The sequence below is a fragment of the Ctenopharyngodon idella genome, chromosome 11 (genome assembly GCF_019924925.1).
Source record: "Ctenopharyngodon idella isolate HZGC_01 chromosome 11, HZGC01, whole genome shotgun sequence".
In the NCBI taxonomy this organism is placed as follows: Eukaryota; Metazoa; Chordata; class Actinopteri; order Cypriniformes; family Xenocyprididae; genus Ctenopharyngodon; species Ctenopharyngodon idella.
Genome location: NC_067230.1, coordinates 21,173,021 through 21,187,778, shown reverse-complemented (window position 1 = coordinate 21,187,778; position 14,758 = coordinate 21,173,021). Strand labels below are relative to the sequence as shown.

Below are 14,758 nucleotides of genomic sequence, written 5' to 3'. Positions count from 1 at the left end.
GAGGCATTTTTACCTTTTATAAGAGCATTTTTTTTCTAATCGCATTAGACACATGCATTGTGTTTTGTCAAATTAGTACATTTAATCAATAAATTCAACATAAATACAACATGTGTGGTATGGTTAATTATATCATATAACATAAATGAAGAGTTTGGTTCCAAAACGCTATAAATCCATTTTGATGAATTTGAGTAAAAATGTGTTTTCTTTACCAAGAAAGCGGCAAGATGAAAACACTATTTTCTGTTTCAAACTTTCACACAGCATCTTTTGGTTATAAAAACATTAAAAAGTCAAATCTAGATTTTGATTTTCAAAGGTTTATTATAAAAATGGATTATTTTTCCCCCCAAAATGCAATAAATCCATGACTTTTTTTTTTTTTTTTTCAAAATGCAATTAATCCATGAATATAAGTTATTTTTCAGATTGTAAATACACAACAAAGTAAGTTGATTCACATATATGACAGCCTCTGAACTTTGTCAATACTAATCTTATATACAGGCATTTGACTAAAAATACATTCAGTAGTCGCTCCCAAAATGAATTCAACGAGTCATCTTGTTAATGTTAATGTAATTATGTCTCCGTTTGTCATTACCGTATTGTCATTACGTTTCTTCCCCACCGCAGAAACCACCACAGGTTCATCAATGCCGTCAAAAGTATTCATTTTTCTGTTTTTGTTGATCACAAAGTACAGTGCACATTTTACAGTGCGTGAAATGGTGCGCTGTGATAGGTTGAGCGGATATATCGCATTCTGCAGTGAAGGGAGACTGGCGTTTGTCGCGTTTTGGAAAGAAAGGGAGAAAACATGACAGAATAACATGACGGATATCGCATTTTGCGCAAAATTAATAAATAACTTTTCAATACCGACCAGATACAATACTGATTTTGGCATTTAAAAATGCATTTTGGAACCAAACTATTCAAATATAAGTCAAAAACTCAGAGGGGCATTCTTTGGCCCCAAAATATAATTTTGGAGACATTCTAAAGGCCCGTTCACACCAAGAACAATAACAATATTTGTGTTCACACCAACGAACGATAACGGTCTGTTTATTCTAAGCTCATGCGCTGCAGTTTTAAAATGTGTACAACATGTTTTTGCTGTTCTTGTTGCATTTACAGGGCTTTAACCAGCAGATGTCCTCGGCATGCTATGTTTTGAGTGAATAGCTAGTGTAATCAATCTAATCCAACAGTGAATTTAGCTGACAAAATCAATATAGTGGAATGAAAACAACACCTAATCTTTTTCACTGCAACTTCAAAGGAAGCAAGACAATGTTGTTGAAACTAGCGCTTGATATCTGAGGTAATTTTATATTACATATTATTATTATTATTATTATTATTATTATTATATTTGCTAGTCTGGCTTTATGGTCTCATTTTTTGACTTGTCAAACAGCGGTGGCTTTTTCTGGACCTCGGCGATTATCTTCTCCGCAATGTCGCCTGCCATTTTAAATGCGCGAGCCCTTAAATTAGAATGGATTCTGATTGGCTGTCAGTGTTTTATCGTTCAACAGCTGGGAAAAAAAATCATTCTGAAAGTGATCCCATCTTGTTACATTATAGATGTGGTGTGGACAGTGCTGTTCTTTTATATTTAGAATGATTTTTAGAACTATATCTTTATCGTTATCTTTATCATTATCTTTATAGTTATCGTTTTTGGTGTGAACAGGCCTCAACTGGCTACATCACGCTCACGCACTGAAGGTGTGCATGCTTTCAAGCCATGTTTTTGTTGAGTGATATACTTGATAACGTCTGCTCGCACATCAGTGTAAATATGAATGTAAATATATTGGACCAAAAAGATTATATATCAGAAATCACATGTGACAAGACTGATTGCCTAATTGACCTCGTGTGTTGAGTTGGTGGCATGTGTTTTCTTCTGTTTGGTCAGGCAGTTAGGCTGGTGTCATTTATAATTGCCGCACTCTAGACTCCAGTGAGAGTATCATTCTCTCAGCACACAGCTCTGCCCTCAGGCCACACACAAACATTTTTCATACTGACACTCACTTCACTCACATCAAAAACCTCCAATTAGATGCATTCTCTCTCAGCCTGATCCTGCATGAAAAATAAGTGGGAATTCTGTCTGTGCGAAGTGTGACGCTCGCTATTAAGAGTATATTTCATTAGACACAAACTCACTCTATCTCTTTCTCTCTCATCCTCCTGCTGTCTTGTTTAAGAAATTCTTTGACATTAAAAATTGTGACTTAGCAAAATCTCATTTATGTTTATCACAAATTAAAAATCGCATTGTTGCCAGGCAATCCTCTTATAATAAGCAGTTTTGGGAGACAGGCGTGCTGAAGTTATCTTTTACCCCAGCAAGAGCAGACAGAGCACAGGGAGCCGTTCCTCTCTCTTGCTCATCTTTTTCCCAGAATGCCTCCAATTTTGACCTAAATAAAAGGTGTTGCTCTTTTGTTGTTGATAAACGTTTGCTGCGTATGCTTTTAAATTTCTTGCACCAGAGTAATATCAAACGCCTTTGAATGGAAATCAAAGTAACTTCAGATCGCTCATCTCCATCCTGGTTGGCTGAACTTGTCCTTTTTTGTTTTCCTCCAGGCATCTACTCCATACAGCCTGGAGTCGGATAACTTGGGAATGGACTGCATCATCTCTGGAAGTGCCTCTCCAACGCTGGCAATCAACACTGTGACTAACAAGGTAGCATTCAATCTCCAACTCCACAAGTCCTGGCTGTGTTTGTCCCGTCACAGCTGACATTAGCGGCCTACATACCCAGTTTACATTTTTATTTATCCTTCCATGACTATATGCATGCACTGCATAACAGGACTGACATGTGATGCTTTTGTTTAGACGGACGCTGAGAAAACTGACGATGGGTTTCATTTATATTGGACAGGCATTATGTATACAAATCCTCTTAACAGTGCATATGCGTTTTATTGTGAATTGCTAATACCTTATTCCATATGTCTTTTGAGTCCAAAATATCAGGTTTGCGCCTACACAAGATATTAAGCTGTTCAAAAATACAGTATTCTTTATTATTGACTATGATTTGCTTCTATGGTTCTAGCATTCAGTTAAGCTGAGGCATGCGATTTTGTTAAAATCTTTCACATGTCCTATCTTAATATACAGAAACAACTATTAATTTCTATTTGTCCCTCATTGTCTTTAAAAAAGCAAAAATCTTGGTTATAGTGAGGCACTTAAAATGATAGGTGCCAATTCGTAAACATTAAAATTCTATTTTAATAGTATAGCCATAAGACATTAACAATATGTGTATAAACTTGATTTTTTATTTATTTACCTTGATTATTTATTTATTTTATTTTTTTTATAATAGAAACAAGGTATGAGTCAAAATTGTTTTATGGTAATAAACATTAAAGGTGCAATATGTAATATTTTCTGTCCGCTAGAGGTCGCTAGAGGCCTATTCAAAACAAAGGCGTAGCTTGATGACGCCAAGTTTGAGCGCGGAATCTTGGGACATGTGGTCTTCACCTCACAGCCGGTGGAAAACAATAGGGATAGGACTCGGGAAGAAATCATGTTCATGGATGCGATTATTAACGTTACTTTAAGTAACTTTAAGTACTTAAAGTACTTTAAGTAGTCGCCGGCGCCGCTTCCATTTTTCCGGTCACGAGTATGAGGTAACGCAGCTCTGTTTATCATATTAGATACATTTGAGTGTGTTGAAAATGATGATAGAACGTTACTCTGTGCGTTCGCTCGGCGGCTGCTGTGAGACACTGTTACACACTGCAGTAAGCTAGATCGATTTTAGAATATCATATTAATAAATGCTGGATGGCTTGTGTTGATAAATGGCATGCAATTAATTTTAAAACATTGTATGATGGAGAAAATGCTGTATTACTCTTACTAAAAATAAAGCCGCATCTGATTATGCTATGTTAGCTACTTGACAAAATAGTGTTTTTCTCTGAGGCATGGTAAAGCATGGTACTCGCAAAAAATCAAGAAAATTAGATTTAAACAATAAGACTAAACATGTTGAGCTATATAACAATAATTAGTTTTCTGTCTATAAATATATCAAAACAGTTGTTCCCTTGTCTATTAAAACATGTAAATATTAAAGCGTCTTTGGTTTCTACAAAATAAAACCGGAAACGAGGGTAATGCGGGTATGGTGCAATTGACAGGCGGCGACTCACATGTCCCGGAGCCTTGGTTAAAATTGATATTTTCTTACGATTTACAAATAGTTGCAAACATTTGGGATATTGTAAGTACTTAAGTGAACAAAATATATAACACTGGCCTAGTGGTTTTTGGATATTTTACTGCAAAATTCTTACATATTGCACCTTTAAGGTGCTGTCTCGTTTTCCATTTTACTGTGAATTTTTACAGACAAAATCCAGTAATTTCTGCAAGAGGACAGTTTAATGTTTGGAAGTCTGATTACCTGCTGAATGCTTCTAGGCAGAGCACCCCGAGTGACTCTCTCTGTAACTCGCCCTTCGTGGCATGACTTCATGGAGAAGTGTGTAAAAAGGAATGGAGCAAAACACTCTGAAATTTAAATAGGCTTTTTAACCTTAAGCGCTTTACTCTTGGCCTGTTGCGGGCTGCTTGCTCTCTCTGGAGTGCTTTTACAAAGCCCAAAACCATCAGTTATTAATTTACTTCAGGCATTAAACCAATAGTATTTCACATTAAGCATAGTGTTTAAGATGAAGGCTAGGGGGATGTGGAATTCATTTGGATTGAATTATAGTAAGTTTGGTGATCTGTTCATCTGGATAAAATACAGTATGTGCAGATCTAAATGTTACACATAAATGTAATATAAGCATGCAAATTGAATACATTGTTTAATTTCAGTTTCAGGTTGTTTTTTTTTTTTTTTTCTTCAGCTTTTTATAGATTATTTTCAGTATTGAATGAATATTAAATACATTTTATAGTTGACATTTTCTTTCATTCTCTTTTGGGTTTATTTGCTAGCTTTTCTTAGCACATGCGAAGTTGAGCAAAGCACGGTATCTTATCTGATCCCTTAAAATGCTCCTGATGTTGGACGTTCACTAGGTTTTGGAACCCAATCTGTATATGAAAAAAATAAACTAAATCTTTTTATTGATTGTTTTATTGCAGTATTATTATTGTTTTAGCACGTCTCAAAGGACTGTTCCCCTGTTATAGTGTTTCACACAACAAAACAATGCGAGCGTCAGGTATGACTGATTCATATGGGAAGAATTTCAAGATCCACCCAGAATGGGATTTCGAGGTTATCCCATGAGCATATGCTTTCTTTGCCCTCCTACTGGAAACGCTGATAGATTAGAAACCGAACACGCAGGAGAGCGAAAACAAGACTGTAGAGTTCGGTGGCTCCTTGGAGATGCTGTTTCTCAGTGTGGGACCTGTAAACAGAGAACACGCCACGCCTCTTGAGCGTTTCATGCCAAGCCACAGGAATTCCCTCTTTCTCATACTTTCCCGCCTGCCAGTGCAGGCCAATGGGAAAGCGCCTGTGCTGCATAACATGGAGAAGGAAAGCCTGGCTGTGACTGAGCATTCCCTCTCTCCCTCTGATTAAATGATCATCATGCAGTGCTTTTCCCTCTCTCAGTTCGGTTGGTTAAACCTACTGAGCAGACCATTCTATAGATGGAATCTGATTTTAAGAAGAAAATCTGCAGAATGAGTTAAATATAGGAAAACGTTAACTGGAGTATACTACAGTCTTATTGCAGAGTTAGCATAATAAAATAGTTTTTAAATTAATTTAATATTTGTATTATATTCATTGATCATATTTAGAATATTATTTAAATATATTTTATTATTTATCTTTTCATTATATTGAAAGATCATAATCATACTTGATGCTTAACATGAACATTAATTTTTTCTTTTTTCTTTCTAACTTTCTAACTAATGCCATAAATAAAAGTAAGTATAAATATATGTGTTTGTGCATGTAATTTTATTGTTAATATTATGCATGTAATGTTAATCTTAAATATTTGTTAATATATTGAATTATATTTAAAGATTGTAACTTAAAATGGTTCAAAGCTGAACTTCTTTTAAGTTTCTTTGAATTGTATAATAGAAATGAATTATATATTGCTAAATAAATATATTATTTTATATGTTATTTTATGTAATGATATTAATTGTTTTATTTATATTTAAATATGTACAGTACCGGTCAAAAGTTCTAACAATAATTTACTTTTTATCACTTTTTATCAGTATTTATCACTTTTATCAATTTGACACATCCTTGCTAAATATTAATTTCTTTCAAAAACAGAAAAAAAAGTAAAATTGCTGACCCCAGACTTTTGAACAATAGTGTATATTGTTACAAAAGATTTCTGTTTTAAATTAATGCTGTTCTTTAAGTTTTTTCTTTTTAAGAATCCTGAAAAAAAGTATCACAGGCTATAAAAAAATATTAAACAGCACAACTCTTTCCAACACTGATAATAAATCAGCATATTACAATGATTTCTGAAGGATCATGTCACACTGAAGACAAGTAATGGCTGATGAAAATTCAGCTTTGCATCACAGAAATAAATAATATTTTCACAATATTACTGTTTTTTTTTCTTCTGTATTTTTCATCAAATAAATGCAGGCTTGATCAAAAACATTAAAAATAGTAATATGTCCACTGTCCAAACTTTTGACTGGTACTGTATATATTGGTTATTATTTATTTGTATATATTAAAAGTGTAACATGGATTAAAACAAGCTGAACTTTATTCTTTATTTTTCATTCTTTGCTTTATTTCTTTCCAATATTGTATCTAGAGTTTTTCTTTTGAATGCGAGTTATTGTTAGAGACACCTGGGTGGATTTCTCTTTGATTTCATAATCCTTGTCTCATGCTGCAGATTAGTCGCCTGTATGAAAGACTCTACTGGCTTTTGACTTTAATTCACGGCTAAATATAGCACTCCTTTTCCACTGCAGCAAACACACAGGAGTATTTGCAATGGATTTGTTCACCCCTTACCTTCTCTCTGCGTGTTACTTTCCCACTGTGCGTGTGTGTGTGTGCGCAAATGTGCACAGTATATGTAGGCGTCTACGTTTTGGGCCTTGAACAAACCACAGTGTGATGAGGTCTTTAAATCATACTTTATGGATACAGGGAGTAAAAATAGATTGTGGTGAAAGGCTCATGGCTAAAAGCCTCTTTTATGACTTAATTACACATAACATTTATACTTGTTCTTCACACCAGGTTTTGATTATAATTGTAACTGTTTTCTGCGTGATTGAATTTTCGACATGCCTGAGCCTCTCAGTGCTTAGTTGCGCATAGGGTTAGTTGTTCTAGTAATGTACTGTTTCCAGGCCTAAACATAGCTGAAAGAAGAAAGAGTTATAATATGCAAATCATTCCATGACATTAACCCCCCATCCACCCTCAATCCAGTACAGCCCCGGCAACCGTTATGCTCCGCTCTTTTGATGAACAGGGAATAATAGGATTGGAAAACATTTATTCTGCTTGAATGATAATTCTCTGTAAGAGACTGTGATCTGTAATGTGTCTATCTATCTGCTGTCGTGCTGAGTCAAGGGGGAACAGGACCGAAGCATTTGCTGCGTCTCTTGCGGCAATGAATTGTTTGCCCTGGGTTTTGGAAAAGGTCCATACAGTGAAAGTCAGTGGGGTCTAGTGTTGTTTTGGACCCCACTGACTTGCATGTTATGGCCAAAAAAATATATATACAATTTTTTTCAAAATATCTTCAAAATATCTGTTCAGCATAAGAAAGTTTCAAAATTGAAACAACATGAGGGAGAGTAAATAATGTATAAAATAATGTCCATATTTTAATTTTTGTTGAACTGCCGGTTTAGTGTAGCATGAAAGCCTCTGTACGTTCTTACTCAGGCAGGTGAATCTTGGGACTTGTTGCGTGGTTTTAGCACTACACCGTGGCTGCCAAGACATGCGGCGTGTGATGCGAGCATGGCCAGCATTGTTGCGATTCCATTCATCCTTTCCTTCCACGGCAAACTCAATGTAGGACTATTCTCCCAGGAGCTCATTATATTCATTCCCATACCATCCCTCCAATGCTTTATTTATTCTCATTTTGCAACCAGCACATATTTGCAGTTCAGCTTTTCAAATGATAATTGGGATTATCATTTTGAAGTGGAGGTTCTTCTGCTTCGGAAAACTGCGCATTCAACAGTGCACACAGAAAGGTCAGGGTCTCTGTAGCATTCGGGACCTTTGTGAGCTGTCCCAAACCAATTTGCGCTGTGCAAGTTGACTGTTTCAACGCTGCCAGCATCGTGACCTTTTACTGAAGGAGAGCTCTCCCCTCTCAGCCGTCTGAGACAGCAGATCATCTTGCTGGCCACCAGCCACGCTCTCCCTCCATATGAGGCACAGTGTGGGGCGCGGCGTATTAACGCTGACCTTACTCAGAGTGTGGTGTACGCATGCCACATATCACGTATGTGACGCAACCGTCTGTTGTGGTACAGTTATGAAAAGGGATAAGAATTCCCCTCAAGACCTCTGAAACCAGACGGTTTCTGTTTGATTAGGTTCCTTTTCCTCAGCACCCAGCCTTTGGTATCTGTTCTGCACAGACTTATTGTTGTCGTATCTCAAACTAACCTCTGGAATGTACCTGAAAATAGCATAGTAGCTTATTCATTTTTTTTTGGTCCTGTATATTAATCTATTCAAAAATATTTTAAAATGCAATTACCTGAATGCACATCTTTTATAATAAACATGTTTTTAATTTGTGAGTTTGGATTCATTGACATTCATAAATATATTTTATATATGTAAACATTATATTTATAAAATTAATATGCAACTGTTTTGATATCACAATAAAGAAAAATCTTAATTAAAAATATTAAAATTATATTTTAATTTTACATTTTAATAAAATAATATAATAGATTTTATTATTATAATACAATATTATATATTTAATATTATTATTAATACATTTTTTATTAAATATTATAGAAATGTATTTTATGAATTTTATTAAATAAATATAGAAATGTAATTAACTTTTAAAATAATTACTGTTCAGGGAGTAAAAAGTTAAATATACATACTTAGAAATACTACTGTCTTCATATCATAAAGAAAAAATGAAAAAAATCTTTATTAAAATAAAATATATATTTATATTACATTTAATATATTTTTTAAAGATTTTTATTAATAAAACAATTAAATTTTTTAATTTATTTTATTTTAATTAATTTAAGTGTCATTACATTTAAACATTTTTAGTATTAAAGTTGTTACACCAGACGCGACTGTTGTCGCTAGCATAGCAACAGTTAAAAGCTGTCTACACTTGATGCAACAAAGTGCAAAGTGCAACAAAGTGCAAAGCATTTGTCCTTCATGTCAGTACGTCATAAATAGAATGAGGCATCAGTTTACTGTTGATTTGTCACTCACATCGTGCCGCATCCAGTATAGACAACATCACTGATTTATAACTGGTTCTTTTGTCGCATTGCATCGCGCCGCTCTCGTCCGGTGTAGACACGGTGTTAAAGTTTTTCAAAACTGTATGAAAACAACCTAAACAAAGTGTACATGTCTAAGAGCTTGGCATGTGTTTTCAACTAGATTTTTAACATGGACACTCTTTAAGTCATTGACCCTTTACCTTTCTTGATTTCCAGGTGGCATTGTACAACCCTGACCAGGACGGGAGTGACAGCCCTCGAAGCAGCCTTAACAATAGCCTATCTGATCAGAGTCTGGCCTCTGTTAATCTCAACAGCGTGGGCAGCGTGCACAGCTACACACCGGTAAGAGTCCGGTTTTCCATCGAACTTTGCAGACACTATTCCTCTCTTTAACCTCTTGTGAACCTGAAGCAGAGCTCTTAATTTGCTGAGTTTTATTGTGGATCTACTTTATGAGAAGCAGCAAGATTCCAGTGCGTTAGTCAGAATGCCAGAGATTGGAGGCCTGTGCATGGGAGCGTGCTGACACAGAGGTTAAGGGAATGAAAGGCAGAGCTCATACTGCTGGAGCGCTGCTAAAGAGAGACGCTGCCTCTGATGTCCTCCCACCAGAGAAGCCGCTGCTTTGTTGTGGTCCCCTAGAAGCCCCGCATGCTTCTCGCTCCAGGCTCTCAGCATTGATCCGGCACAGACACTGATAGATTCACTTCAGTGAGCCAGACAATGCTCTCTCTCTCTCTCTCTCTCTCTCTCTCTCTCTCTCTCTGTCTCTGTCTCTCTGTCTCTTTTTCAGCACCATCCAGCTGATTTGAACACTGTAGTCTGTTTGAACATAACCAGATTATATGCGCTCATCTTTACAGTGATGCATAGTGTGTCATCTGACTCCCACTGCTCATATTTCTTGTGTACAATTAGTCTCTGCTGCTAATGTTGCATGAGAGCAGGTCTTTCCTTATGCAGGTTTTTTTTTTTTTTTTGTGATAGTGCTAACTAGTCTTTCCTGCTCTGTGATTTTACAATTGAGTTTTTAGTTTGCAACTGCAATGATACAAAAAACTTTTAAAAATTAAACCAAATTTTAAAAAAAAATTATACCGCCAGTAGGTGCCGGCAAGTGACCGTCTTAAGTGAGTCATTGAGTCATTCGTTCAAATGATTAATTTCAATGGATGATTCATTTAAGGATGAGGCAGTTAATTATGAATGAGTCATTGAATCTTTGAATTCGTTCAAAACACTGAATCATTCAGTAATGAAAACGGCTGAGTTTTGCGCTATGGTAAAACTATTTTCGCTGCTGAAATAGAACAAAAACAGTCAATGTTCCTTTTAAAATGTAAGTGTAAAATGTAATATTAACTACTTGTTTATTGAACTGTTGTATGAAATCAGTGTCACGTTTTCAATCATGAGGGTATTCAGGAAAACGGCATTCCAGCATCCATATCACCCTGTAGCCCAAGACTAGTCGCCCACTGAAGCTAAGCATGGTTGAGCCTGGTTAGTACCTGGATGGGAGACCTCCTGGGAAAACTAGGTTACTGCTGGAAAAGGTGTTAGTGAGGCCAGCAGGGGGTGCTCACTCTGTGGTCTGTATGGGTCCTAACACCCCAGTATAGTGACGGGGACACAATACTGTAACAAGCACCGTCCTTCGGATGAGACGTTAAACCGTGGTCCTGACTCTCTGTGGTCATTAAAAATCCCATGGCACTTCTCATAAAGAGAAGGGGTGTAACCCCGGTGTCCTGTCCAAATTCCCACCATTGGCCCTTACCAATCATGGCCTCCTAATAATCCCCATCCACTGAATTGGCTCTATCACTCTCTCTCCTCTCCACATATAGCTGGTGTTTGGTGAGCGCACTGGCGCCATTGTACTCTGGCTGCCGTCGCATCATCCAAGTGGATGCTGCACACTGGTAGTGGTTGAGGAGAGTCTCCATATACGATTGTAAAGCGCTTTGGGTATACAGTAGTATATATGAAAGCGCTATATGAATGCCATTCATTCTTGGTTGCGTGATGTTGCTTAACTGTATCATGTGTTATAAATATAAAAACTCCACATTTAGAATTTTTACTGCAATATGTTAACTGAGTTTCTTTGCCTGTGCTTCGCTCATGTTTCAATTTCTGGCTGCGCGAGCCTCAACAGTGCAACCTTGTTACCGTCAGTACATTATACATTAAATAGCCTATTATTATCCACTATTGATCGCCACTTAAACTAATAAAATCAGATTCATTCTCACTTTTTGGTGGTTCCCTAGTTATTTTTGTTGGTATTGACGTTTTAATCAGGCTTCTTGTCCACACAAGTAAAATTCTCTTTCACTTGCCCCTTCAAAAAAAATCCACTTGTCCCGGACTAATGGACAAGCATTAATGTCGAGCCCTGATAGATATATATATATATATATATATTAGGAATCAGAACATTATATATTTAAATGTTCTGATGCCTAAATTCACTTGTATAAAAAAGTAAATTCAACCTGAAAGTTAATATTGCGCATCCCTAGAAAAATATGGATGTCAGTCCAGTTTAGTGTCGTAAAAAAGTACTGACTTCGATACCAAGTCAGTACTGAAATTTTAAAAATGTGACACTTGGAGTGCAAACACTTCCATGTACTTCCAAACGCTCCAATGCGTTGATCATTGTAGCCAATCACAGACATATCCGATGAGCGTGTGAACACAATGGCCAATCAGAGGTGTTTAGGAATCTGCTCAACAGCGCTCAAAGCATCACATTTTTAAAATTTCATTTTTGGTATCGAAGTAGGTACTTTTGACAACACTAGAGAATGATAAAAAGGGTTCCGTTTATATGCATTTCAGCTGTTAACAGTAGTGACTATTGCATTTTCTAACCAAACTTGACTACAGAACTCACAAATTGTATTTTCAGTGAACCTGTTCTGAATGAACAGGATGTTGCATCTAAGATAGATATTCACAAAAAAAAAAAAACATGTTATACGGGGTATTTTAATTTAAAAAAATAGTATTTTTGTGTACTGTACTCCTATGACTTATTATCAGAGGGAGGCAATGTCTGAATCACTGGTGCTAACAATTGTTTATAGGACTTGTTTGCAATAGCTTTCCAATGTGTTTAGATACATAAATTTCCCATCACCAGTTTGCACCGACAGCTAGAATTTGACTTTTTCTGAGTCCAGATGACGGTTTTGCCAGCCTCTCCAGTCTGTTAAACACTGTTGTCTTGAGCTAGACATGGCAGAGCCTCTGCCCTTGTGTACGCCACAAATATGCTCAGCATTATGGAGGCCTTGGGAGCCATTCAATGAATCACTCATTCTGGGCACGAAAGGCATCTCTTCAGACTCAAAACAGTGAGCAGATCCCCTTTTGAGTGCAACACTTAAGATTTCATAGACGTGAGAGTTTAGACACAGAAGCTAATTCATTTTGATGGGCAAACCTGTGCTGTATTTAGTTAGAAGGATATTTATCATTAGAAAGATTTGTATTATGGATCAGTGCCTGTTTTTTGCAGGCAAGCTTTTATGATCTCGCTGTCGATTTCAGTTGCGTTGCTCAGTTTCGCCAAGCTTTTAATTACAGAATAAACAGCCGTAAAAACAACTTCAGAGAGTCTCTCAGGAGACGTGTCTGTTTTGATCATGGCTGTATGGTTATGTACAGATTCAGCCGTGCTCGTAAATAAACGGTCAAGAATTGGAGGGGTTTTGTGCGCCTGAGATTTCGCTCCTGCATATTGTACTGCAGTGTGTCTGGCAGTTCATTTCCTGTGCCGTGATGCTGAGTGCTGTAGTCAGTGCTGTCATGTTCTATCTGAGCTCTAATCTACCGGTCACTGGGCCTGGCTGAGCCACGCTGCCGCTTAGAGTGGCAAGGCTGATTTCTAATCTTGCATTCATCCCCTCACACAACAGTCATCCTCCTCTTCTCCCCCTTCAGGTGACGAGTCATCCAGAGCCGGTGTCCCAGTCCATTGGCTTGCAGCAGGCCCCTCAGGCCCAGTACAGCATACCGGACCGCGACAAGCAGCTGCTCTTCTCCGACTTTGAAGATCTCAGTGCCTCCTTCCGCAGCCTTTACAAGACTGTGTTTGAGCAGTCCTACAACCAACAGGGTGAGTTTTACACACAGACATCCCTTTAGACCACTCGGAAAAGAACGTAGGCCAAGTCCAGATGGAGTCTTGCAGACTTTTTATGCTATGTGCCGAGAGTCTGGAGTACTTCAGTCTTATTGGTAGCTGAAAGCATCATCGTATCAGCCAAAATAATTAATAAACCAACACGCATAGGGTTGAGATTGTGTAAAACTGTTCAGTTCTGCAGAATTTGTATGTGTGCAGGTTCTGTATGTGGCTGCCTATGAGTGTCATTTTCAGAAACTATATATTGCAAACTATATATTGCAAAATCGCAGCTGATAAACGCCTGCTTTCAAATGCTCCCGTGTGTATCCGTGTAAGCGCTCTGTGAAGAGCGTCAAAGATTTTCCATTTACAACATGTTTTTGAAGCGTCGATCATTATAGTCAATTAAAGACATATCTGTTGAGCGCGTGAACACAATGGCCAATCAGATGTGTTTAAGTTGGTCAGAATCCGCTCAACAGAGCTCAAAATGCTAGGGGGAAATGCTGGTGTCATCACATTTTTAAAATTTCAGCACCACCTGGTACTGAAGTACTGGTGCTTTTGAAAACCCTAGTTTAAAGTTCACTAAAATTAAGAGGGGGGGGGTTGGGTTTTTTTTTTTTTTAAAGCCTAATAAATGTTTGAATTGATAGCTTTTAGTTACTGTAATGTTGAATGTCTATAATTAATTTTTTTTTTTTTTTTAATCAATTTCATAGAGACATCAGTACCAGTATTTAGTATCAGTAATATTGGCCTTCATTCATAAAAAGATGCCATTAAACAAATATTTAAAATATATTGTCTTTAATTTTTTTCTACATTAATTTGGAGAGTAACTGTGAAATTATTACAATATAAAAACATTAAAAACTCCAAGTTTTTAATCAATTGACCACTAATTTAATTGTTTATAGAAATTAAATATATAATTTATAATATTTATATTTAAAATAGTTTTTTTTTAAATATAAAATTATATATAAAATGTGTATTTTTATATGCTGTTAATTATATCAAAAAATAGTAACTTAAAATGGATCAAAGCTTTAGCTGAGCTTTCTTCTTTCTTTCTATAGTCTTTACATCACTATTTATTTT

General features: G+C 36.5%; 1 protein-coding gene across 3 annotated transcripts in view; it reads left to right on the top strand.

Moving 5' to 3' along the window:
- foxj3 (forkhead box J3) overlaps nucleotides 1–14,758 on the top strand; it is a 98,231-nt gene that overhangs the window by 72,485 nt on the left and 10,988 nt on the right. For all 3 annotated transcript variants that reach the window (XM_051912348.1, XM_051912347.1, XM_051912346.1), the window contains exons 5-7: nucleotides 2,617–2,718; nucleotides 9,724–9,852; nucleotides 13,468–13,642. In XM_051912348.1, coding sequence (XP_051768308.1) covers nucleotides 2,617–2,718; nucleotides 9,724–9,852; nucleotides 13,468–13,642 — 406 coding nt within the window. The remainder of the gene's footprint in view (nucleotides 1–2,616; nucleotides 2,719–9,723; nucleotides 9,853–13,467; nucleotides 13,643–14,758) is intronic.